Below are 25319 nucleotides of genomic sequence, written 5' to 3'. Positions count from 1 at the left end.
GGTACCACCCTCTCTATCTTAACATTTCCTTTTTCCATAAAGGTGTCAAGACTAGACAGAAATCCAGACAAAGAATGGATGGGTGGGGGTACATCACTCATATGTACTTGTTTGGGAGGGGTGCAACTATTTAGGCTAGATTCACCCCTGCACATGATGTCTCTATTTTTAGTTATTTCCCTATTTTCAGAGTTGATTAACCCCTTCCTTCACACAGTTCTTTTCTAAATTCTCCCTCATCATAAATTATTTTGAAGCTGTTATAGTACAGAGAAAGCCAGATTAAGTGACCAATGTACCGGAGGCACCAGTACTTCAAAGAAAATGTGTCCACATCTTATATCTTCCTTTTTCAGAAGCAAAAATAAATGAGTTTCTGAAGTCAACTTTTACAGTATAATTTATTCGAGTCTACATATTTTACATTGTTTCCCTGATAATATGTTTATGTGTCTGTTTAATTTTTACCACTGTCAGTTCTTTAAACTTGTGTTTCTGAGTAATACCATGCAGAGTTACTGGAAGTAGGAAGAATTCTGTGCTATTTGGTATTCAAATGTCATTTTAATTAGGTGTTCAGATTTTTGGCAGAATGTAAATATTTTTCAAGACCGTTTGTAAATAATTTCAAAATCTGCAGGTTGATAGATACGGTGAGGTACAATGGTTGATGTACCTAACATCTTGTATATGCTACTTTGTTGCAATAACCCTTGATCTCACCAGGAAACATGGATAGTTAGTGATATAACATGCAGATATTACCATGTAGGCTTACATTCGTACATCTGATTTCACTAACATTACTGATTTCCACTGGTGTATTATTTTCTACTTGTCATTTGTATTGTGGAATCATAGTCTGTATGTATTCTTCAAAAAAGGAAAGAGGGTCAATATCAACTTGATGTCTACCTCGCCCAAGTTGATTCTCAGATGCCTGCAAAGTATTTGAGTCTAAGCCAGTAGCAGCACCAAAGCACAAAGAGGTTCCCTTCCTCTGTACTGCTAGTCCAGTGTTCTGATGAAGCCCATTTAAAAATAAAACAACTTCACACAAGATAAACTACGTCAACAGTTTTGCCTTATGCAAAGGGATACAAAGATACAGTGCAGCAGTCACAGTTAAGTATTCAAATCCATGACAGAAATAGCTTTTCACACAGCAGTGTATTTCTACTTCATTTCCTTCTGGCATACTATTCAAATTATCTGAAAACAAGCCATGCCATACCTGTTCTTTCTCTCTTGACTTCTTCCTTTTTTAGCATGCATCATTTCTATGACTATTTTCCTTTATTTTTGGGTCTATATTAGAACATCGAATTTTCAAAACTTCTAATATTCTAATATCGACCCCTATTCAGTGAAAGCTGAAAATATCGAAGCAACAGAAAACCAAATTTTTTCCTAGAGAAAGAATTTGGTTGCCCATTTCTGTTGCTTCAGTATTTTCAGCGCTGTGGTGGAAAGTTACGGGGCGGGTTCAGGTAAGTGTGTGATTGAGTGCGGGTTAGGTTAGTTAGGGTTAGGGTGTGGGTTAGGTATGTGTGTGATTGTGTGGACGTGAAGGTTAGGGCGGGGTAGGTGAGTTAGGGTTAGGGCGTGGGTGAGGTAAGTGTGCGATAGTGACAGACCTTAGGGTTAGGGTTTGGGTTAAGGTAAGTGGATAGTTAGTGGTGTGCGTGTATAGTTTAGTGTAGGGTTAGGTGTAAGATTTTAAGTGTATGTGTGTGGATTGCTGTTTGTTTGGTGTTCTTGTGTTGCGTGTATGTGTTTTGGAACAGCAAATTTTTTTCCCTAAGAATGTTTGATGTTTTCAGCTTTCGCTGAATAGGGGTCGATATTAGAACATTTGAAGTTTTGAAACTTCGATGTTCTAATATAGACCCTTATTTTCAATACTATTGTAATTAATTAAACGATTATAATAAGTTCATGGGGAATCAATCATAAAATAGAAAAATAAGCAAGCGAAGTACATAAAGTTGTTAAAGAAGAGGGTTGATAAGCAACTACTGCACTCCAAAACAGAACAGCCAGGTTAAATAGTCTGATACCATGCACTCACAGCAGCAGGGAGTTTAAATTAACAAGCAGTTAATGAAATGTTGCAGAGTCCCCCAATTTAGCGCAAGTTTCCTGCCCTCAAACTTTGACAAACAATGGGCAACTTTAGCAGTAATTATGCAGAAAAATCAACTGTTCTGTCAGGATGAAATTGAAGTCATAGGGGATGTGCATCCCAGTGAAGTTTTAAAGTTGGTATATGTCTCTAAGGTGCCTGGTATGGCATAAAATCCAAACTGTTGATAAACTAATAATCAGACATGGCTACTTCTCTAGGAGCAGATATATGTGACATTACTTTAGTATAGCCACTGATTACCCAGACCTATTGCAGACTCATCACACTTCTGAGCAGCATACCTCAGACATTGGAACGAATAAACGAACATATACTGTACAACACTAGAGTAACTGTTACAATTACTATTACTAATACAAGAAAACAAATCAATAAATCTTTGATGGAGAACTGTTTGATTTGCCCTGCTTGGCTCCTGGATGTTTGTGTTACTACATTGTCTGTGTCATTGTTCTAATAGACATGTATGGTAGTATGCTTTTACAATTTAATTTTGCTTTCAGACATATCATGGTGTTGTGATGATAGCAGGTCTAAGTTTATCTGACTATAAGTGATACTTTCCTCCACTATAATTTATGTGTTGATATTAACTAACACTTCTTCACCTGAATAAAGTTTTTTTTTTATCAGAAGAAGAGAAGTATGTTTTGTCAGCTGCATTTATGAATTTTCATTAACTGCTTATGCCCACTGTATAATTAAAACTGCTTCATAAGCAGATCTTTTTGTATGGTCAAATGACATTATGCAAATATATATATATATATATGTATACATATATATATATATATGTATATATATATATATATATATATATATATATATATATATATATATATATCCCCCCCTCTCTCTCTCTCTCTATATATATATATATATATATATATATATATATATATATATATATATGTGTGTGTGTGTGTGTGTGTATATGGCTGTTGTCACTACACCAAAGACACACCAGAACCTGTAACTCTCTGGTCCTATAACAGGATAAACAGAACTTGTTGATTTGCCAGAACAAAATGGAGGGGAATGTACTAGTCAGAATGAGAGGATAAGTATCAGTGTATATTTATACAGAAGAAGGAATTGTATTAATAGTCTTACAGATCATACAAGAACCTGTTAACTATATTAGTTTATAAGACGTGCATAAGACCATAGTGTACTTTTATTTTCCTCCTTTTCTGTAATTTTTCCATAATGTAAGTGTGCACAATTTCTTTGTTCCTCTTGCTTATATTTTGTGTACTCTTTGGCAGGGTGAATGTGCTAATTATATCTGCCTGATTGAACCATGGAACCGGACTCACCTGTATGTGTGTGGCACTGGAGCCTACAGTCCTGTGTGCACCTTCATTAACAGAGGCTGGCGGTCTGAGGTAAGATGGACAGGGTGGGAGGCCAGCAATACATAAATAAAGCATGAGTTAAAAGATAATCTCTTTGTTAAAGATTACTTCTCTGGCGTGCATTGTTACAGCTGTTGAACCATTTTAATATGTACGGTTTAGTATCTGTCAGGAGGAGTGACTTTTACTTGTACAAATGACAACTTTCTGACTTGTCCAAGATTCCTAGTAGAAGCACATGAGATGCCCTTTCATGAGTGTGTGTTTTGAATACGATGTTCCTTTCCTTCATAGAACCATTTTATTTATTACAGTATTTTATCTGTCAATAGAAGTGACTTTTACATTTACACATAACTTTCTGACTTGTCCTTAAAAGCACAAGAAATGCCCTTTCATGTGTGTATGCTTAGAATATGATGTTTCTTTCCTCTGATGTGCAGGCTAACTCTACTATTGCATGCATAAAATGTCACCAAAGTTACAGAGTACTCTGTCATGTGATGTCTGCTTGCTGAGACTGATTTACTGCTTCCTATCTATAATGGACCCACTGAATTTTTTTACTTGTCATTGCCATGAAACCTGGACATTTTAAACCTGTAGGGAAACACTTTTGTATAGGCCTTCACTGATAGTTTATCTGATAGGTTCATAAGTATTTATTAGGTTAGGCCTTTTTAAGCCTAGCCATGCATCCCAGTTATCTGACAAGTTTGGATACCCTTGATAAGTGTAAGCCTGGGCCTGGGAGATGAACCATTTACAGGTTACCTGTGTCCATTAGAGGCATAGATGCCAAACCAGGGATGAATTTCCAGTTTCCCATCCAATTGTGCATGTTGCACTTGAATTGGGTTAGAGAGAACTCTGCTTCACATGGATGGGAAGCCTGTTCCATAGACGGATGGTCTCTGGAATACATACTTGTCTCTCCTGCAGCTCCTATTTATATCACAGGCAAGGTTTAAGTCTTTAGAATGCGTAATTCTGGTGCTGTTTGTTTTGTGGATATGCAGGAGGTCCATCAGCATGGGATCTGCTAATGCCCTGTATGCCAGGCATAGGTCTCCCCTCAAAAGCCTGTAGGAGACAGAATACAGGGATAGGGCCCTGAGGCAGTCTGCATAGGACATATTACTTATGCCCTGTATTCTTTTAATGAGGAACTTCTGTGGACATTCCAGTTGTTGGATATGCCTGATTGGTACATACCAAAGGGGGCATTGTACTCAATTATAGGTCTGATGAATGCCAAATACAGTGAAACAATGACTTCATCGGACTTAGATGCCATACCTTTGTTTATAAGATGCGCAACATAGAATGATTTCCTCACCACTGTAGACATGTGATGATCAAAGGATAAATTGTTATCTATGTGTGTCCCTAACTCCCTGACTTCTTGGTCAAGGGGTGTGTTGTCAATAAGATAGTTACTAGGGATGGATGACTTCCCAAAGGATACTATTATGTGTTTCTTGGCATTTAGTTTTAGTCCATGGCTCTGACACCAGTTGTTTGTCTGTGTCAGCCCCTCCTGGAGAACATTTATGTCAGTGCGAGATTCAATGACAGCTCCTAATTTGCAATCATTTGGAAATTTAGTCAGCCAGAGATCACTGACATTGGCCTTGACTTCTGAGAAGTAAATGCCAAAAAGGAGCGGTCCAAGGACTAATTCCTGAGGGACTTCACTTGTGACTGGCCTCTTTGTAGAGGTTGACTACACAATTCTATCTTCCTGGCTCCTGTCTGTCAGCCACTGGGTGACATACGGGTTTGTACATAACCTCTTGAGTTTGTCAGCAATGCCTGAATGGAGTATTGTGTTAAATGCCTTGGCCAAGTCAAGGTAGGCAGTGTGAATGATTTTACCCTCATCCATTGCTTTGGTGACCTTCTCAAAGAAGTCCACCAGGTTGATTAGGCATGATCTGCCCTTGACAAAACCAGACTGAGTTGGGTCCAGTGTCTGGAGATTTACTATATCTCTATTGATCATCACCATGATAATTCTTTTCATTGCTTTACATATAAGACTTTTGTACTTCCGTGGTGGTGCAGCGGTAGCATTGTTGCCTCACAGCAAGAAGTTCTCCCGTTCGAATTCTCGACTTGGGTTGTGAGTGCCTTCTGTGTGGAGTCTGCATGTCCTCCCCGCAGCCGAGTGGGCGTTTGAAAGACATGCGTCGAATGGGTGTGCCTTCGTTGAAGGCTGGGCATCGGGCTGGCAACTTGACACCATAAAACCTAACTACCAATCATTAGCAGACCGGAGTTCCTCTGTGGCGACCCCTAACCGGGAAAAGCCGAAAGACAAACAACAACATATAAGACTAGTGAAACTTATGGTACTGTAGTTTCCAGGGTCTGTAGATGGCCCATCTTTGTGCAGAGGGATGACTGTTGCCTTTGCCCATTCATGAGGCATGAAACCTGTTTGGAGGCTACAGTTAAAAAATAATTCCAGAGGCCCACATAAGTCATGTTTCATAGAAGGCATCCTGGGATATTGTCTGGGCCCATTGATGCAGTATTCATGGTCTTAGAGAGAGCATTAAGGACCTGTTCCCTAGTGATAGTAGGGGGAGTTATATTTGATGGGGATCCGTACTGATCCCTGACGGCACTTTCTATCGAAGCAGAAATCAACGAACATACTTAACCGAAAGTGCTGTTCACCGAAGCAGCACTTTCGGATAAGTATGCTCTTTATGCCGGTCGCACTACGGTGCAGATAAGGGAAAATTCCCTTTTCCCCACTCTAGTGTGACCTCGGAGTGAGAATATTAAAGTAGGGGGTGTGGGGGCACAGCCCCCACATGGGGGTGCAGGGGGGCTTGCCCCCCTGCATAAAAGTAGATTTATTGTTTTTTTTTTTTTTTGTAACACACTTTAATGAAAGTGTTTTTTTAGTGAAAGCGCTTTTGTTAAAGTGTGTTTGGTTATTGTGGATTCAGGATGTTGAAGTTTTGTTCAACAATCCTAGATCCATTTGATGATATTTCTTGAGGGAAGGTTGAGGTGGAGAGAGGGGTAAAGTTGGAGCTGAATTCATCAGCCAGGAGGTTTGCTATATTTTCTGGCTCAGTATAGGTGGCTCCATTTACAATGATCTCTGCAAACAATTGTGTATTGCCTTTGAAGTTATGGACATAGCTAAAGAATGCCTTGTGGTTGTCCTTGGCCTGGAAGGCCAAATTTACCTCAAATTTGCCTTTGGTAGACTTTATTTATCCTCTGAATTGTTTGTTTAGTTTGATGGGAGTGCTTTTATCCTGCTGGGTGCTGTACCTCCTAGTCTTTGCCATGATTTTCTTCCTCCTGTTATACAGCTGATTGATTTTGTGATTCTACCAGGGTAGCTTGTTTTTTGAGTTAGTTATGTACTTCTTTCTTTTGGGTACAGCTGCCTATATGCAGCTATATAACATGCATAGGCAGAAGTGTTCTCAGTGTTTATGGGGCTTGATAGTTTACCAGGTTCTCATTTAATAGCAGGAGATTAGCCTTAGGATAGTTCCTGAATATTCCAGTTTTTAGATGAGGGTCCAGGTTTTATTTTTACTTCAAAGGAGATCATTTTGTGGTCTGACCTTACCAGGGAAGGCATTATAGTAGGTGGTGTGCAACAGTCTCCCATATTAGTGAGGACGAGATCCAGTATGGTTGCACCCCTGGTTGGTGTATTGACTATCTGGTTCAGGGAGTTTGTGTTTACAAAATCCAGGAATCTTTTTGCATATACTTTTGATGTCATATAGGACTTCCAGTTAATAGTGGGGTAATTAAAGTCACCCATGGATATGGTATTGGGTTGAATGGTTAGTGTTTCTAATAAGTTTAAATACATGGTATGGGTTGCCTGGGTCATAGAGGGGGACCTATAGCTTGCAAGGAAGAGGTACTGGATTTTACCTATGGTGATTTGAACATGGAGCAGCTCAATTGCATTGTCCTGTTTGGCCAGCCTTGAAGTATGTTTATTTCTGATGTAAATAGAGACACCTCCACCTTTAGCTCATGCCTGTGAAGTAGCTGGTCTAAATGTGTGGAAGGCATTATAACCCTGCACTGTTGGAGTGCTCTTTCCAGCTTTAAACCATGTCTCAGGAATGCACAGACATCAGCATTGTCTAGGATAGAGAGATTCTAGGGAGTGGAGTTTTTTGTTTAATAATGTTGATTATTTGTTCATCAACATAACTGCTGGATTGATAGGGTGTGAAAGTAATAATTATTGTCTGTGTTCTCTTTTGCCCCCAAATTGCAGTTTGAGATGGTTTGAAGATTCTTGTAAAAAATAAAAATAGGTATGAATGTCTAATCTATGTATGTGTTGAATGAGAGAACATACATGCATGTGTGCATACATACATACATACAGCAGAGCTACTACTCAACTCCCCAAAACATACTTTTTCTATTAATATCTATTTCTTTCTTACATGCTTGCAGTTTTTCATCTGTTAACCCTAAGATGCCTGTCATTTTGCCCTCCTTTACCTTCCTTTATAAAATGCTTGACACACACACACACACACACACACACACACACACACACACACACACACACACACACACACACACACACACACACACACACACACACATACTGTCTCATTAACTCTTTAATTCTCTTTTTAGTCTCTGACAGCTACTGTCTGACTTATTTATGTATTAACAGAAATACACTCATACATTTGCAGGGAAACTATTGCAAGCATATTTTTATTTAACCAAAGATAAAGTACAATATGTAACATCAGATAACACTAAGCCCTTCTGGAAGCTATACTGACCCGTCAACTACACATAGTGCTGCATCTTGTACAAAATGTAACAACAGATAACACAGAGCCCTTCTGGAGCCTAGACTGCCCCATTAACAACACATAGTGCTGTACCTTGTACAGAGTGTAACATCAGATAACACTGAGCCCTTCTGGAGGCTATACTGCCCTTTTAACACATAGTGCTATATCTTGTACAAAGTGCACCATCAGATAACACAGAGCCCTTCTGGAAGCCATACTGCCCCGTTAACAACACATAGTGCTATATCTTGTACAAAGTGTACTATCAGATAACACTGAGCTCTTCTGGAGGCCATATTGCCCTGTTAACAACACATAGAGCTGTATGTTGTTACTGTCATCTTATTTAGAAACCTGAGCATCATGTTGAAGTTGAATCAGAAGTTTAGTTTGCCTTTTACAGAGTCTAAATAAACAGGCCTCACTTCACCAGTCCAGCTCAGGATTTATTCTGTGATCCTCAAATGATACTGGTTCTTCCCATTCTAATGACAATTTTATCTCATTGGATGTGTTTTTGTTGCTCAGTTTGTTCACCGTCTCTGACTGTATGCTGGACATTACTTAGCCACATTTTCAAGTTAAACCTTAACATATATTTCCATGCTGATAGCTGCTGCCTATGGTTCTTTTCTTCTTATTAAGAAAACGTCTGCCAGGTTTTTTCAGCAGTGGCACATTTTGCATGTAGTCTGAATATCTGCATATAAAATTCTGTTTAAGAAAACGGTCATAAATTACAAGTAAACTGAAGTACAGTTTTACTTATGTGTTGCATTAGTAAGTCAGATCTTGTGAAGGTGGTTTTGATAAAACCCATTCTTTGCAAATCTGTTACTCACAGAGAAGAAATCAGTAAATTTAATAATACAAAGAATGTATATTTGTTGAATAGTGAAATACAATCTACATGAAGTGTTACCATGAGTTAGTCTGACATTCCCACAGATGATGGTTAGACATAGCAAACCGAGAATGTGCCACTGCAATTGTGTGCCATTTCTTCTGTCTGTGTATACTGACATAGCCAGCAATTGTGGCTTAAAGACAGACAGTTCACTAGAAAGGGTTAACCCATCTATTCCCACTGACCAGAACTCTGAAGCAATGTTTTTTTAAGAGTTTCACATTTAATAGGATGCAGCCATGTCATGAAATTGCCATTTTCTTCAGGATGCTGCAGTTTTGTTATTTTACGTGAGAGATGCAGAGGCAAAGTAAAAAGAAGAAAAAAACTACCTTTTATGCTAGATATTCTGGTTAGCAAACAATACATTTGGTATGTTTTGCTTATTGAGTTGAGGACCACTATACTCAGTTTCAGTTAAGTTTTATAGGTTCAGTATGGCCGTGTCCAAGAATTTTTATGTGGACTATTCCTGCATGGTTATTGTGATGAAAAAGCTAGCAGCTCTCATGTGTGAATGACTGCTTTGTGTAGCTCTTCAGATGTCCACATTTCTTTTTTTGTACTCAGTTCATACTTGAGGTAGGAAGAATTTTTTTCCATGAGGTTAAGTTCAAGTAAGGAATGTCTATTTCTATATGTTTTCCAATGTCAAATGACTCAGTTTATTCTGTGCATACTTCTCACACAAATATGAAATGCATGTAAAGAAAGATGAGTGTTATAACATGGCAGAGTTAGAGAAATTATAGATGGAATACCTGCTTAACAATGGAGAGATGTTTTGTTATGTCACGTGACATACTCACACCCTGCCAGGAAAAGATCACAGCACTGCAACTGTGCCAAAAACATGCTTAGAATGCTTTTGCACGGGTAAATAAAAAAACAATAGTAATGAGCATAGAAAAACTAATGATCAGTCACTAGCTTAACTTGTCAGGCATACATATATGCAAGGAATGCTTTTGTACTTCAGAATAATGCACAAGCATTCCCTTCTGTGTGGGAAGACTTGCACTTTGATGCATTCTCAGGTTATGGAGCCAGAACTTCAGTCTTCTCTCTAACATGGACGAATTATCCATAAGTTGCATAGTCCAAGAGCTAGGTTTAGGGGCAGGTACTTGGTCGCCTGCCTTTTAAGGAGAGCAATGCTGTCCTCCCAACAGTTTTCGGAAGCGGCTCAGAGGGAATGAGTAGATGGAACCAGCTGTCAGTGACTGTATGGGTGCGCACCTCTATGAGTAATCTTTGGCTTGGGGTTTTGTAGCTTTTTCTGCATTTGGCAGACATAATGTGATATGAGCTCTGCCTGTTTGGGTTTTGCCATTTTGGGAAGTCTTTTAAAGTGCAGGGAAACTAGGCAAAGGGTTCATTGCAAATAAAAATAAAAAAATAAAATAAAAAAATAAATAATCATAATAAGAATAATGCCATGTAGTGAGCACAAATGTGGAGTTGCTTGGGTGAGGCACATCTAGACATTGATGATGGAGCAGTGGGTTCTGTTTCTGAATGGGGGATGCCCTCATATGTTTGGGTGTCTGACACACCTCTCACTGTCAAAGAGTTCAAGGACATCCCTTGGTTTGACTTCAATTTTGTCCTTGCTTTCTTGCTCCCTCATCAGGCTGACTGTTGTTGGGTAGGCGATGGGTAGTAAATCCTGAATGGTGCAATGGCTGTGTCACACACTGCTTTTTTTGGAATGAGGTCTGGTCACAGCTGCTTGCCTTGCACCTTTGTTCCATTGTGGAAAAGGTAGTGAATTTTGAGGACTGTGGGTTTTGAGAAAAGGTGGTGAACTGCTGCTGACAATAGAGTAGTTGTTCGAGTTATGCTCTTGTTTTACTTCAGATTATATGCATTACTTTGCATACTCTAATTCTATCAGTCTTACAAGTTAATGTGACATGTTTTTGATGGTTGATGGGAGTTTGGGATGAGAGTAGTGTGCAGTGTTCTGCATTTCATCTGTCCTCATTTTTGGGGACCTCCCTGCACCTGTCTTAGTTTTGGCTGTGCTCTCTTGTTTCCTTCAAGTCTGGTGTTTTTGGGTGGTGCAGTGATTAACACTGTCGCCTCACAGCAAGAGGATCTCCGGTTCAATTCTTGGCTGGAGAGCCTTCTCTGCAGAGTCTGCATGTCCTCCCTGTATTTGTGTGGGCTTTCTCCAGGTGCTCTGATTTCCTCCCATGGTACAAAAACATGCATCTGGATCATTTCTCGTCAGGCCTCAGCTGAAAATTGGCTCGTTCCAAGTCGGACTTTCCTGGTAAACAAATGTTAAATAAAATTGAAAAATGGTGATGAATTGCACTTAATAAGTTAGGATAGATTTAAAGTATGAACTGCTTTTTTTCCAAGAGATGTTATATTACTTTTTCATGGTTTCATGCTGATGTTACCATCAAGTTAAAGCACCTGATTTGTTTTTTACTAGGAACATGCAGGTAGGGTTACCACCTGTGGCTTTTTTTGAGGGACAGTCCATCTTTGGGCAATTGTGTCCTGTGAAGAGGACTGCCGGATGGCAGGTGTCCTGAAATTTTAGAACTAGAAGTATTTCCTATATTTTCTTTGATAGTTGCATAAAACAGTTGTTTGTATCTGAAACTCCTAAATGTTATATGAAATAGCATATGCAACTTTAATGCTACAAGAATGGGCTTTTATTTTGGCAGAGGAGTGGGGTTCTGTCCTTTGCAATGGCTGTGGCTATATTTTGTCCTGCAGAGTCTCACATTTCTACACTTAGTGCATTAGAAAGGTGGTAAGCCTAATGCGGGGTAATTAAGGAGTCCTTGGTTGTAAAGTGCCAGTGTTCTGGAACTCTGCAGCAGCAGGACATCCCACCTACAGAGAACTTTGGTGCCATCTGCTGAGTGCAGACAGACAGTAATTCTAATTGTACTTTGATTTGTATCTTACTACATTCTAGTTCTAAGGAGATGTTGCAGGCTGTTCAACAGGGAACTAAATTTTAGTTCTGCATTTAATTTTCTATCTGATGTTTTTAAAGTGAGGTAGTGATTGCACTTAATAAGTAATGACAATAATTGAAGTGATTTTTTTTCCTTTCAAAGGACCCTGTTGTGTGTATTAAGGACATGTGTGAATGCAGATTAAGGTGTTCAGTGTAGTAAGTGGTGGCATTCTAGAACTCCGATGCAGGGCATCCAGTCATACATAGGATGTTGGTGCCACTTTTGGAATTCAGGCAGTTCAGTATCTGAACTATACTATATTTATTATTTCACTGCAACTTTCGTTTAATAAAGGATGTAGGCTTTTTTCCCCCACCTGGTTGAAGCGGGCAGATATGGTCCTAACCTTTCTTTATTTTGTAGGTCCCTCTCCAGTTCACATTTTTAAGGACTGATGGCTATGCCTGTCAATAAAGCCCAAGGTTTGCTTTCCAACTTGGAAGCGGTGCAGGCGATTGAACAAAGGCAGAGCTATTGGAAGAGAGTAGTGGAAAATCCAGATGAAGAGTTGGTGGACAGGCCCATCCCTTCCAAGAGGTCAAGAAGGGAAACAAAGAGATGTCTTAGGTCCAAGGGTTAATCCAGCAATACTGGCAGAAGCCCATGGGAAACTGAAGTTAATGACATGAGAGAGTTACCAGGTGTAGGGTTGAATGATAGAGACCAATCTTCCAAGGAATAATTGGAGGAGTTTATTAATTCTTTGTCAGATGAAGGTAGAGCTAGATTATTTGACCTAGCATTAGAAAGGAACTTTGGCACCTCCCCCATTTTCTCTCCTGGGGAGCTAAGAGGGGGATGAGTTGGGTCAGGTTTCATCTGCACCTTTACTCAACCTACAAAGTGGGTCCAAGACTGTCATTTCTTCTAAGGGTACTGTAGCATCTGATCCAGGTGTTAGTGTTACTCAATTCTTATTGCCCATGGCTACATTGACTCTTTCAGTTTCCACCTCCCCAGCTCTCACATCGTGGCTCATTTCCCCACCAGAGTTAAAGAATAGATTCACGAAGGAGAATCCATGGAGATAAATGACTTGGATACAGAAGGAATACAGTGCATTATTGATGCTTATAATGTTACTAACAAGGATTTGATGGCAGCTCTTGTAGCCATTGGGAAAAAGGTTTCAGCTAGGGCAACAGTAAATAACTGGAATAAGTGGTCATTAGTCTTCATGGTCTTCATGAGTGTGATTATAGAAAAGGATTTCAGCCAGGCACTGTCTTTGCTGGCCTACTTTTTGGCCATTTGGGAAGCTCACCACATCTAAGGGAGCTCAGGCTGGTCAACTTATGATCAGCGATTCAGGAAATTAAAAGAAATAGACAACTCCCTCAGGTGGAAACACATCTGGATAAGTGCTATGTTGGACAAGCCAAGAACCCCTGAGATGGACAGATTTAGTAGAAGCAATGGGGAGGGTAAGTTCTGCTGGGAAGTGCCTTTGGCTGCTTTGTAAGTTCACTCACTTGTGTTCTGGTTATGGGAAAGGTCAATCTGCACCTAGGTACTGGGGGATCATAGCATAGATAAGGCATGGCATTGCCTTGCCTCACTTTGAGGAAAGCCTTGAGGGGACACAAGATAACTCTTCCAGAGACAAGCAGTTTTTTCATGGACACAGGATCACCACTGGAAGGGGTTTTGGCTGGTCCTCATCCCTCTCGCTATCCAATCAGACTAAATAAATTGACACAGTTTATGTGGATAGACAGAAGAGCTGCTGCAGTCATTCTCAAAGGTTTCCATAAAGGTGTCAAGATTGGTTCTTTAGTTTCATTAGATTTGAAGTCAGTTAGAAACCTTTCATCAATTAAGGGGCTTGAAGACATTACAGCTAATCTAATTGAAAAAGAATGGGCAGCTAGCAGCGAAATTAGTGCATTTTCCATGCCTCCCTGGCCTGCTTTTAAAATTTCTCCCATTGGTCTAGTTTCTAAGAAACAGGAAGGTGAGTACAGGCTGATTCACCACCTCTCAGTCATTGATTTCATAGAAGAAGACCAGCTTTAGGTGCATTACTCTTCCTTGGATCAGGTAGTGTAGCCCATCTTGGGCTATTCCAACCACTGGCTTTGCAAATTGGGCATCCAGTTAGCATTCCAATGTCTTCCCATTTAGCAGGAGGACTGGCCATATTTGGGATTTCAGCTTGATAGGAATCTCTTTTTTAACACCTATATGCCCATGCAGTACTTGGTGGCTTGTGCTACATTTGAACAGTTCAGCACAGTTTTGCATTGGTGTTGGCAGCGCAGGGCACCCAGTCAACGATCCACTACCTAGATTTATTTGATAGTGGATGAAGGAAAGAAAGGGGCAGTCGAGGGTATGATGGTCTTCAAAGAGATTTCTTTTAGCTTAGGAGTTACATTGGTCAATGACAAGTCAGGAGGTTTAATTAGTCAATATCACTGATAGGCCTTTTAAACTTCTGCCAAGCAAATTACAGCAGGTTAGGCATTTAATTTAATTTTGAATTTTTAGGAGCCAGTAAAGCCTGCACTGATGAAATCATGCAGATTCATGGGGTATTGAATTTTGTCCACAGGGCAGTTTCACTGGGCAGGACAATCATCTGGTCCATTTCTGATTTGCTGAAAGGAAACAAACCCAAGCATTACAGGGTTCATCTGACCAGATGGGTTAAAGAAGACCTCTGTCTCTGGTTCACGATCTTGAACCAATTCAATGGCAAGTCATTCTGGCAATCACCTTGAGTTTCCTCCAGTGATCTTCATCTTTTTTACAGATGCAGCAGGAGGGCTTGGTATGGAAGGTTGCTTCCAAGATAGCTGATTCGTGGAAAAATGGCTGGTTTCTTGGTCACAAGATAGGAGGAGGGATATTACATTCCTGGAGATCTTCTCTATATAGGTAGCCACTTGTGTGGAAGGACAACTTAAGCAACAGCAGAGGTTAATTTCACTCAGACAATGCTGTGATTATCCATGCCCTCATCAAACGGTCTTCCATGTCCAAATGAGTGCACTCTGTCATTAGGCTTCTAGTTATATTGAATTTAGAAATTAATTTGAATTTTTCTAGCTTGCATGTGCCTGGCCACCACAATCCTATTGCTGATATCCTTTCCTATTTTCAGTTCTCCAGGTTTCAGTGGCTGGCCAAGCATGCAGAACTGAAAGGCACTGTAATTCCTATGAAGGCTGGTTAATTGGAGAATAGTAGCCACATCATTGCTGGCAAGTTCATGGGCCAGAAACACTAGGAAGACATATTAATTATCAGTCCAGATTTTCAAGATATTGTATAGGCCCTTGCTTCATTGCCACATAGTCTGGGTATGATCTTTGGTCCTTCAATTCCTGGTTTTCAGAAGCTCACTATGAGATTCACTGAACATGCTACTAGTTCACTTAGTGGCTTTAGGTTGGTTGGCGTGCTTGTTGGGCCTTCAAGATTTCAATAGTCATTGGTTGTCTGGCAAGTTGGTCAAGGGCTGGGAGAATATTTGAGGGGCTTCAAATGATTCCAGGAAGCCAATAGGGAATCACCTTCTTATCATCATTATTTAGGGTTAGTATAGTGCATTTCCTGATTTTCTTACCTTTTCTAGCCTGGTTGCCTTGTTCACTTTAATATGCATTGGTGCCTTTTGTGCTATGGCCAGAGAGATGTCTACACTAAGCAAATAAAAACCTAAATTGTGCAATGGTGATCACAGGGTCACCTCTGGAAGAGGTTTTGGCTGGTCCTCATCCCTCCCACTCTCCAATCAGACTAGATAAATTCAAATCCAAATCCAAAATGGACCAAGTGAGTAAAGAGCAGCAAGTCCATTTAGAAAAGTCGAGGTGGTTGGCTTTTTACCCAGTTCACTGGTTCAGGCTACTGCACAAAATCACACTTAGAGATGCTAGGTCAGGTCAGATCTTCACTTGGGAGGGAGGCAAGCCTGTTAGTTTGACAGAGGTCAACCTTTTCTTACAGAAGGCCATTGAAGGGTAAGGCACACATCCTCAGGGGTATTAATTTCACTCCTTTAGAATAGGCTGCACTTGCGATTTAGTCATAGAGGGCCATTCGGCTAACGTCATGCAAAAAACAGGAAGATGAGTGTCCTTAATGCCTTCTTATCATACATCAGACATTAACCCTTTAATTTCTATTTCAGGGAAAGAGGGTATCTGGATGTTGTGACATTCCTTTATTGAGAGAGATGCAATCCAGGCTTTGTTCTATCCAGCCAAGCACACTGGTTCATTAGAGCATAACAAATGGTTAGTTCATTGCTTTGAATTTTGGGCCTTTTATGGTTTCAATTTTGGGAGATTTTGCATCAGTTTATATCAAATGGAAGATTGCTGAAGGTTCTGGTAATCCACCTCTGTTGAAATGACTTGACATGGGCCCCGAAAAAAATTCTGCTAGCCAGAATCCTATCTGATATGCACAGGCTGCACACACTGTATTCAGAAGTAGTTTTGTTTTGGTCATTGATTGTGCTGAGAATCAATTGGGAAGGAGCTAGGAGTTCTGGAGTAATTGAGATGTCTAGGTATTCTATTAATCTCAGAGTGACATGTGGCTTGCCAAATTGGATTTAAAGTAATCCATAACAAAGATCTTGACAAAATGGACTCTGATTTTTATACCAGTGACAGAGTACCTTTGCACAATTCAGGTTTTCATGTGTTTAATTTAGACATCTCTCTGGCCATCGAGGATTTTTTAAAGATGTAATTCACAAGCTATTTTAGGGAAATTGGCTATCATGGGCTTGAGGCAGCTAAGGGGAAATGACATGGAGATATGCCTGGTTGGCAGCTGCCTTGCTGCCCCCCCCCCCCCAATTGTTTTTTCCCCTTATTAGTGCTCAGTGGCCAAAACTCACCATGCAGGTTGGGTTAAATTTAAATGGTGGCTATGTCAAGAGGTGTTTGGGTTGGGAGGCAATACTTAAAGGGTTTATCACCACATCTCAGATAGATTGGGTCATGCACCCAGTCCTATAATGGTTAGCTAGAACAGGCTTGGTAATGGCAACTAGCTTAACGTTTAATGGTTACTGGCTGTGTTTTATGATATGGTTGTATGTGAATATACTGTGGCATCTTTAATGCTGTCTGTTGTATTGATTAAATGGTTGCAATAGCATTACAGTGTGGTTATTGATCAGCTTTGACGACAACATTCACTATGCAAGAAAATGTCACAGGTTAGAGAGCTGTATGCTAATGTTACTGGTAATTCAGGATGAAAGTAAATCTGCACAAGTTCTGAAGTAATCATTTCATTTGTTTTGTGGAAAGAAGGCTTCACAAAGTGTTTTCAAGTTACAATCTGTCTAGGAGCAGGTTAATTGGCTATGGTGTTATTGCAAAATTCAAGAAGAACCAATGACTGATATTTGTCCAGTAAAGGATCATATTTCTTCTATTTGGGCTATGCAGTAGCAGCTACATCATTTTCATTCCTTGTCTTCTTTCTTCCATTTTTCACTCTTTAGTATAATAAATGGTCTTGACTTTGAACAAAGTCAGATGGCTTTGCATTTAAGTCTGTTTTTATTTGCTTCAGTATACATTCAGAGCTTTAGGACACCCCTGCTCTGTTCCTGTAATTACATCTTTCAGAACTGATGACCAGGGACACTGATTTTCTATTTTTCAAGAGACAAAAAAATCCAATAAATCCTGCATTTGGATTGCTTAATTATTGGAAAAAAACATGGGATTTTCATGAAAATATGCATTTTTAGGCCATAACTCTCTTTCATTAGAAGCTGTATTTTTGCTCATATTTATTATTTAGAATAATCAGTCTCTGTGCCTAGACTTTTTTTAATTTTCAAGATATAGATGCCAAAGAAACTTTATAATGAAATTGTGGTAATAACTAGCAACGGCACTTAAAAATAATTCCCAGATTTCATCTAATGTAAATGCAAACTAATTTTTTTTTGAAAACCATAAGTGAGAGTCACTTCTAAAAATAAGTACAATGAGTCAAATTAAATCAAAACTACTACTATCAGGCTACTGTCACCCAAGGGACCATGTATGGGAACATGTTATATGGTTTGCTACCACATTCCCTTTAGACAATTTTTTCCCTCTGAATCTTTACCATATGATAGATGAAATTAACAAACTGGATGCATTTGAGCATTTGCAAAGGAGAAACATTTTTAAATAGTTTTTCCAGGACTCTGTATGCATCCTGATAGTAGTAGTGTGCTCGCCACTCCCCAGTACACCTTCCTACATGTCACTTCTCTACTGAATTTGGCTGCCTGGATCTCCTACCCCTCTCTACAACTACAACGTGCTTTAGGAAGCATCATTTTCTCAAGTGCCGGCAGATCCCCAATACATCTTCCTATGGGTCTCTCCCCTACTGAAATTGGCTGTCTGGATCTCCTGTCCCTTTATACAACTACAACAAGTTTAGGAATCATTTTCTCAAGTGCCTGCAGAGTATGTCCTAACAATTGTTTCAGCTATTTAAATATAACAAGTTGGGTAATTTAGACTAGTGGTGTGCACACTACTCAGACTCTTTTTGTTTCCTCCCTTAGCCATAACTAATTTGCTTTTTATCTCTCTTTGTAGGCATAATACATTTGAAAGAAAAAAAAAGAAAGGAAAATAATATAAACAAGAAAAGTAAATCTTTAGCCACTCTTACATATCTTCCCTTATTACTGAGTTAACTTACATGTTTTATAATTATCTAAGGGAACTGGGGCACTGACTTGGGCCATGATGTTTGTAGCTGATTGTTTTTCTCTGATGCTACCTGGTCTAACTCATGGATTAACCCACTCCATTTGCCTTCATTCCACTCGGGCTCACTCTGCTCCCCTACCCTACCCCCAAATTCCACACACCCCATTGCTCCTAATCTTATACTTTTTAGCCACAACCTTAATTACAAACATACCTATCACCATACCATTACATCATCTCTCCCCATGACCTCTACCCCAAGACCATCCTCCTAACCCGTCCCTTCCATATATTGCTACACTTTCTATTTTACACTTATTGTAATACCTACTTGTTATACTTCTACTAATTCCTTTTATACAAAATTCTGCAAATACCGTAACCACACTACTTCATACTCCTACTAGTATTTAAAGTAACATTATTTCTAACATGTCAAACTCAGTTTTACTTTCACTACTAAATATACATTATTTCCTACTTTTCATTGCACTAACTCAGCTCACCACTCTTAACCCTGTCTCAATACCCACAATACCCACACATGTTACTTCATCTCTCTTACATCACTCAAGGTACTACTTTAATATATCTTCCAGCCTTTTTCCTATCCCCACTACTCTTCTCCAAATTTAAATTTCTTTCTATACCAATACATACAGTCAGTCACAGAATGCACTTTAGTAGACCCAAAAAACTCCAACAGCCACATTTTTATATACCTAGTTTATCAACTATACTTCTCAGTGGTGATATTCAACCTAACACAGATCCTACTTCAACAAAAATTTCCCATCAACCTTACTCCCAAAAATCTCTCTATCTAGTCACACTTAACTTCCAACATATCCAAAACAAAATTATAGATGTTCACACTTGGAGATCCCACATCCAACCTGACATCAGTGCTGCCAAAGAAACCCGACTCAAACCTAATATCAAAAATACAGAATTCCTTCCACAGCTAGACCCCACAAGAAAGGATGAGGTATTGAACCCCTCTTTCCTAAATCCTACTATATAACCTCTTTCTCCAACAGCATTCACAAATCCTCTACTGCAGAAATTCTAATATCTTTCTTACAAATAAATAATACCAAAACCTTTTGTATTGTAGTACTTTATATTCCTCCAGCCAATAATATACCTGTTCTAGAAGATATCCTAGCCTGGATCTCCACCACAATCAGTCATGAAACTATTATATTTATTTATTTTGTTTATTTATTTAACATTTGTTTACTGGGAAGGTTCGATTTGGAACGAGCCAATTTTCAGCGAAGGCCCAGGAAGAAATGCTCCAGATGCATGTCTTTGTAATGTAGGAGAAAACTGGAGCACCTGGAGGAAACCTACATGAACGCAGGGAGGACATGCAGACTCTGCACAGAAGGCATCCCAGTGGAGAATCAAACTGGAGAATCTCTTGCTGTGAGGTGACAGTGAAAACCATTTTGGTTACAACTGGGAGCTGTTAATACTAATTGGTCACAATTCTACACTAAATTCCCACCCTGTAACGTTAACATATTTAACACTACTCAGGTAATTACATCCCCAACTAGATTCAACAAAAGAAATATTAAATGCTCTAGACTGGATACTGTCAGTGACCCAAATAAAATTTCTTCAGCAGGTACTCTGTCAAACACACTTAGTGAACATCTCCCAGCCTATGTGGTCAGAACATCCCCTTCCCTTCAAAAAGAACATCACTACAAACACAGAATCTGGCAAACTTTAACCCACAAATATTTAACAATCATTTGAAACAAATGGACTGGAATATCTTGAAGACCATTCTCCTTGATAACGCAGTTAACTTCTTTAACACTGCCTTTCTAGAAATTCTTAACAAACTTGCACCCCCTCAGACTAAAAAAAAGTAAATCTAACCATGCCTCTAGGTTAACCAAATCATCAAAACAAATAATGCAAACCAGAGACAAAATCTGGAAACAATGGCAAAAAACAAAAGTCAATCCATTCTTCAGAATTAAAAAATAGGTCACCAAAGACAAAAAAGAATACTACCTAAAGTTTCAATCTAACAATATGACCAACCCTAAAACATTCTGGACCACCATTTCTTCACTTCTGAACCTGACCTCTAAAAATAATCCTACCCTATTTTCTAACAAAAATCATCCAGAGATAGCCAATCTCTTTAATACCCACTTTATTAATACCATAACTAACATCACAGTTAACTTCTCCCAACTCCATTCTGGCACAACCTGTGCTACTTCTGTACCAACATCTCCAGTCCAACCCACCCACCACTCTTCCTCCTCGTACAGTCTCAATTCCACTTACACTTCTACTTCTACCCAAGAAACACCCTCTCTTACTCTAAAACCCAGTCCTACAGCTACCATAAAATGACTACTTTTCAAACTAAAACCTGGCTTCAGTGCAGCAGATGATTTACCCTTAGAATATCTAAAACTGGTTGCAGAAGCCATTGCTTAACCCATTAGCATACTTATAAACAGATATATAATTAAATCCTATGTCACTAAAACCAGGAAAATGGCTTTTACCCTACCCCTACATAAAGGCAGAGATCCCACAAATCTCTCTAAATACCATCCCATTGCAATTCTTACTCCTATCTCAAAAATTCTGGAGAAATATATACAAGCCCAATTTCTTAATTATCTCATTCACAAATAAATTCTATCACTTACATAGCATGGTTTTAGACCAGGTCACAGCACTATGACCGCTCTAATTTCTTACATGGATACAGTCAACAAAGCTAGGGACTTTGGTAAATTAGTGTCCTCACTATTTCTAGACCTTTCAAAAGTATTTTATATAGTGTTTTATTCACTTCTGTTACATCAACTTTCCCATACTGGACTTCCCCCCTCTGTGCTTGAATGATTCACAAGCTACCTGTGTAACAGACAACAAGTAGTTAGATGGAACTCCTCACTCTCCTCTTAGCTCCATAACTCTACACGTGTTCCCCAGGGCTCAGTACTAGGACCTCTCTTATTTAGCATATTTATCAATAATCTACACTGGGCAGCCACGGTGGTGCAGTGGTTAGCATTGCCACCTCACAGCAAGAGGTTCTCCAGTTTGATCCTCGGCTGGGGTGCCTTCTGTGCGGAGTCTGCATGTCCTCCCTGTGGTCACAGGGGGTTCCTCCGGATGCTCCAGTTTCCTCCCACATCCCAAAGACATGCTGCAGGTAGATTGGACACTCTAAATTGGCCCTAGGTGTGAGTGCATGTGTTTGTGTGCCTTCTGTGGAAGGTTGGGCGCCGGGCTGGCAACTCGACATTGTAAAACTCCACTGCCAATCATGAGCGGACAGATGATCCGCTGTGGCGACCCCTAACCGGGAAAAGCCGAAAGAAGAAGAAGAAGATCAATAATCTACACTCCTCACTCCAATTTGGCTCTATTATTCAATATGCAGATGATTCAACTATCACCTGCACTGACAACTCTCTACCCATCCTCCAGCAGAGTACACAACTTGCCTTCACTTCCATAGAAAAATGGCTTTACAAAAATCACTGTCTACTCAACCAAAACAAATCTAAGCTAGTTCTATTCACCTCAAAATAACAAAAAAAAATCACCATAGGCACTTCACTATATTTTCTCAGAACAAAAACAAAACAGCAATTGAGGTAGTATCTAACACTAAATTGTTAGGGGTCATTATAGCCAAACACGTAAAATTCAGCACAAAAAAAAAAAAAAAAAAACTCATCAAAAGCTTGGCCTTCTGTATAGACAAAAACACTTTCTAAGCACCTCCAGTAAAAAATACCTTGCCATCACATACCTATTACCATCTCGAACACATGGAACTTCGTTACTTACTTATGTACCTTCTACAATACAGACAAAAATATAAATATGTTACAAAAAAGTTGCTAGATTTGCCAGCAATGCCACATATTCCACCCACCACTGTAAAGCACTACAGTCTCTAAATTGGCTTGAGCTGCCAAATTATCTATCCTACATGCAGTTAACAACTGTTCATAAATTAGTTAACAAACCCTCTGAATGTCCTGTCCTGACTACACTTTTCAGTAACTATATAACCATAAGGTCCCTTAGATCTGAAAATCAAAACCTTCTACAGGTGCATAAACCTAACCTACCTGCAGTGCAAGTCCTATACTCACACTCAGTAGCAAAAATCTGGAATTTTCTTCCCTTATCACTTAGATCCAATCCAAACCTACCAACCTTTAAAAGTTCCTTATATACTTATTTCTCCTGCAAATGGCTATGTAATTGTACCTCACCTCTGACTTATTATACCTCCTCTCTCATTCTTACATCCCTCTTCTTCTTGATCTCTTCTTTCTATATGTAACACGTCATTAACTTTTCCTACGTCATCCCCCTCAACTCAGTGAATACCACATCTATTTCCCACTGTATTACTATCTAGCAACGTTTGTACAATTTCACTTTCCCTTTTCCTGACACACAATATCTGTGTGAATCCTACCAAAATGTTGTACATTTGCATTTAGTTAACTCCAGTTATCTTACTTGTTTTAGTTATTACTTTGAATAATCTGTTTAATTGTTCATGCTTGTCTCTAAACTTAACCTGTGGAGCTTATCTCCCAGGACTCTTGTTTGTTACTGTAATTGTTTAATTGTATTTAATTCTTCATATTTGTTTCTCTACTTGTAAGCTGTGGAGCTTATCTCACCAGACCTCTTGTTTTTTTATTGTAATTACTTTGTACTTCTTCTTCTTTCAGCTTTTCCCGCTTAGGGGTCACCACAGCAGATCACCTGTCCGCTCACGATTGGCAGTAGAGTTTTACAGTGTCGAGTCGCCAGCTCGGCGCCCAACCTTCCACAGAAGGCACACACATGCACACACTCACACCTAGGGCCAATTTAGAGTGTCCAATCCACCTACAGCATGTCTTTGAGATGTGGGAGGAAACCGGAGCACATGGAGGAAACCCACGCGACCACAGGGAGGACATGCAGACTCTGCACAGAAGGCACCCCTGCTGAGGATCGAACCGGAGAACCTCTTGCTGTGAGGCAGCAATGCAAACTGCTGCACCACCATGGCCGCCCCATTGTAATTAATTTGTACAATCTTGTTTGATTGTTCATGCTAGTTTGATTTACTTGTTCTATATGAAGCTTTTCTCCCCAGGCCTCCATTGAAAATGGGCTCTTAATGGCCCAGTGGACTATCCCGGTAAACAAATCAAAATAAAAAAAAAAAGACACCAAAGTTTGTAAGTGGCACATGAAGTTTGCTGTGAGTTTGAGGACTGTCCCAATCAGTTGATAAGTTGCCAGCCAATTTCAAGTGCATTTTGATGAGGGGATGAACCACATGAGGCTTCCTGAGAATTTGAAGTGTGATGCAATCACTGATAGTGCAGCAGTGTGGCTGCCTGGCAGCTTGGGAGTGATGTGATCAGAGGATGAGCCATGCAAATCTACCTATAGTTTTACGAACTGGTCTGATCAACAGATGAGTTGAGTGAAGATGTTTGTGAGTTTGGGGACCAGTGTATAAGCCATGTGAATCTGCCTGTGAGTTTGGGGTTTAATGAGATGAGAGATGTATGAGGATGTTAGTGAATTTGAGAACTGGTACACAGGAGCGGCCTTAGGTCAACTGGCGCCCTAGCCAAAAGGGCTCCATGGCAAACCCTACCACACCACCTGGTGTCCCCATCATGCTCTACCGACACTGTATAAATACTGGAAAAGTGCCACGGCTAGACCGGCGCCCTACGTGGTCGCCTAGTTGGACTATGCCTAAGAATGGCTATGGTGGTAGAACCAGTGTATGAGCCATGTGTATCAGTCTGTAAGTTTGGGGACCAGTGTATGAGCCATGTGAAGCTGCCAGTAAGTTTGGGGACAAGTTTATGAGCCATGTGAAGCTGCCTGTAAGTTTGGAGACAAGTCTTTGAGCCATTTGAAGCTACCTGTAAGTTTGGGGACCAGTCTATGAGCCATGTGAAGCTGCCTATAGGTTTGGGGACCAGTCTATGAGCCATGTGAAGCTGCCTGTAGGTTTGTGGACCAGTCTATGAGCCATGTGAAGCTGCCTGTAGGTTTGGGGACCAGTCTATGAGCCACACAAAGTTGCCTGTAAGTTTGGAAACCAGTCTATGACCCATGTGAAGCTGCCTGTAAGATTGAAGACCAGTCTATGAGCCATGTGAAGCTGCCTGTAAGTTTGGGGACCAGTCTATGAGCCATGTGAAGCTGCCTGTAAGTTTGGGGACCAGTTTATGAGCCATGTGAAGCTGCCTGTCAGATTGAGGACCAGTCTATGAGCCATGTGAAGTTGCCTGTAAGTTTGGAAACCAGTCTATGAGCCATGTGAAGCTGCCTGTAAGTTTAGGTACCAGTCTATGAGCCATGTGAA

The 25319-nt window shown here is 39.9% G+C and overlaps 1 protein-coding gene across 3 annotated transcripts in view; it reads left to right on the top strand.

The window, feature by feature from the left end:
* LOC122808957 (semaphorin-3F-like) overlaps window positions 1-25319 on the top strand; it is a 961051-nt gene that overhangs the window by 735440 nt on the left and 200292 nt on the right. For all 3 annotated transcript variants that reach the window (XM_044080116.1, XM_044080115.1, XM_044080117.1), the window contains one exon: window positions 3418-3537. In XM_044080116.1, the coding sequence (XP_043936051.1) occupies window positions 3418-3537 (120 nt within the window). The remainder of the gene's footprint in view (window positions 1-3417; window positions 3538-25319) is intronic.

This window comes from Protopterus annectens, chromosome 8.part0, assembly GCF_019279795.1.
Source record: "Protopterus annectens isolate FY-2018-M chromosome 8.part0, PAN1.0, whole genome shotgun sequence".
NCBI classification, from domain to species: domain Eukaryota; kingdom Metazoa; phylum Chordata; order Ceratodontiformes; family Protopteridae; genus Protopterus; species Protopterus annectens.
This window is presented reverse-complemented; position numbering and strand designations above follow the sequence as displayed.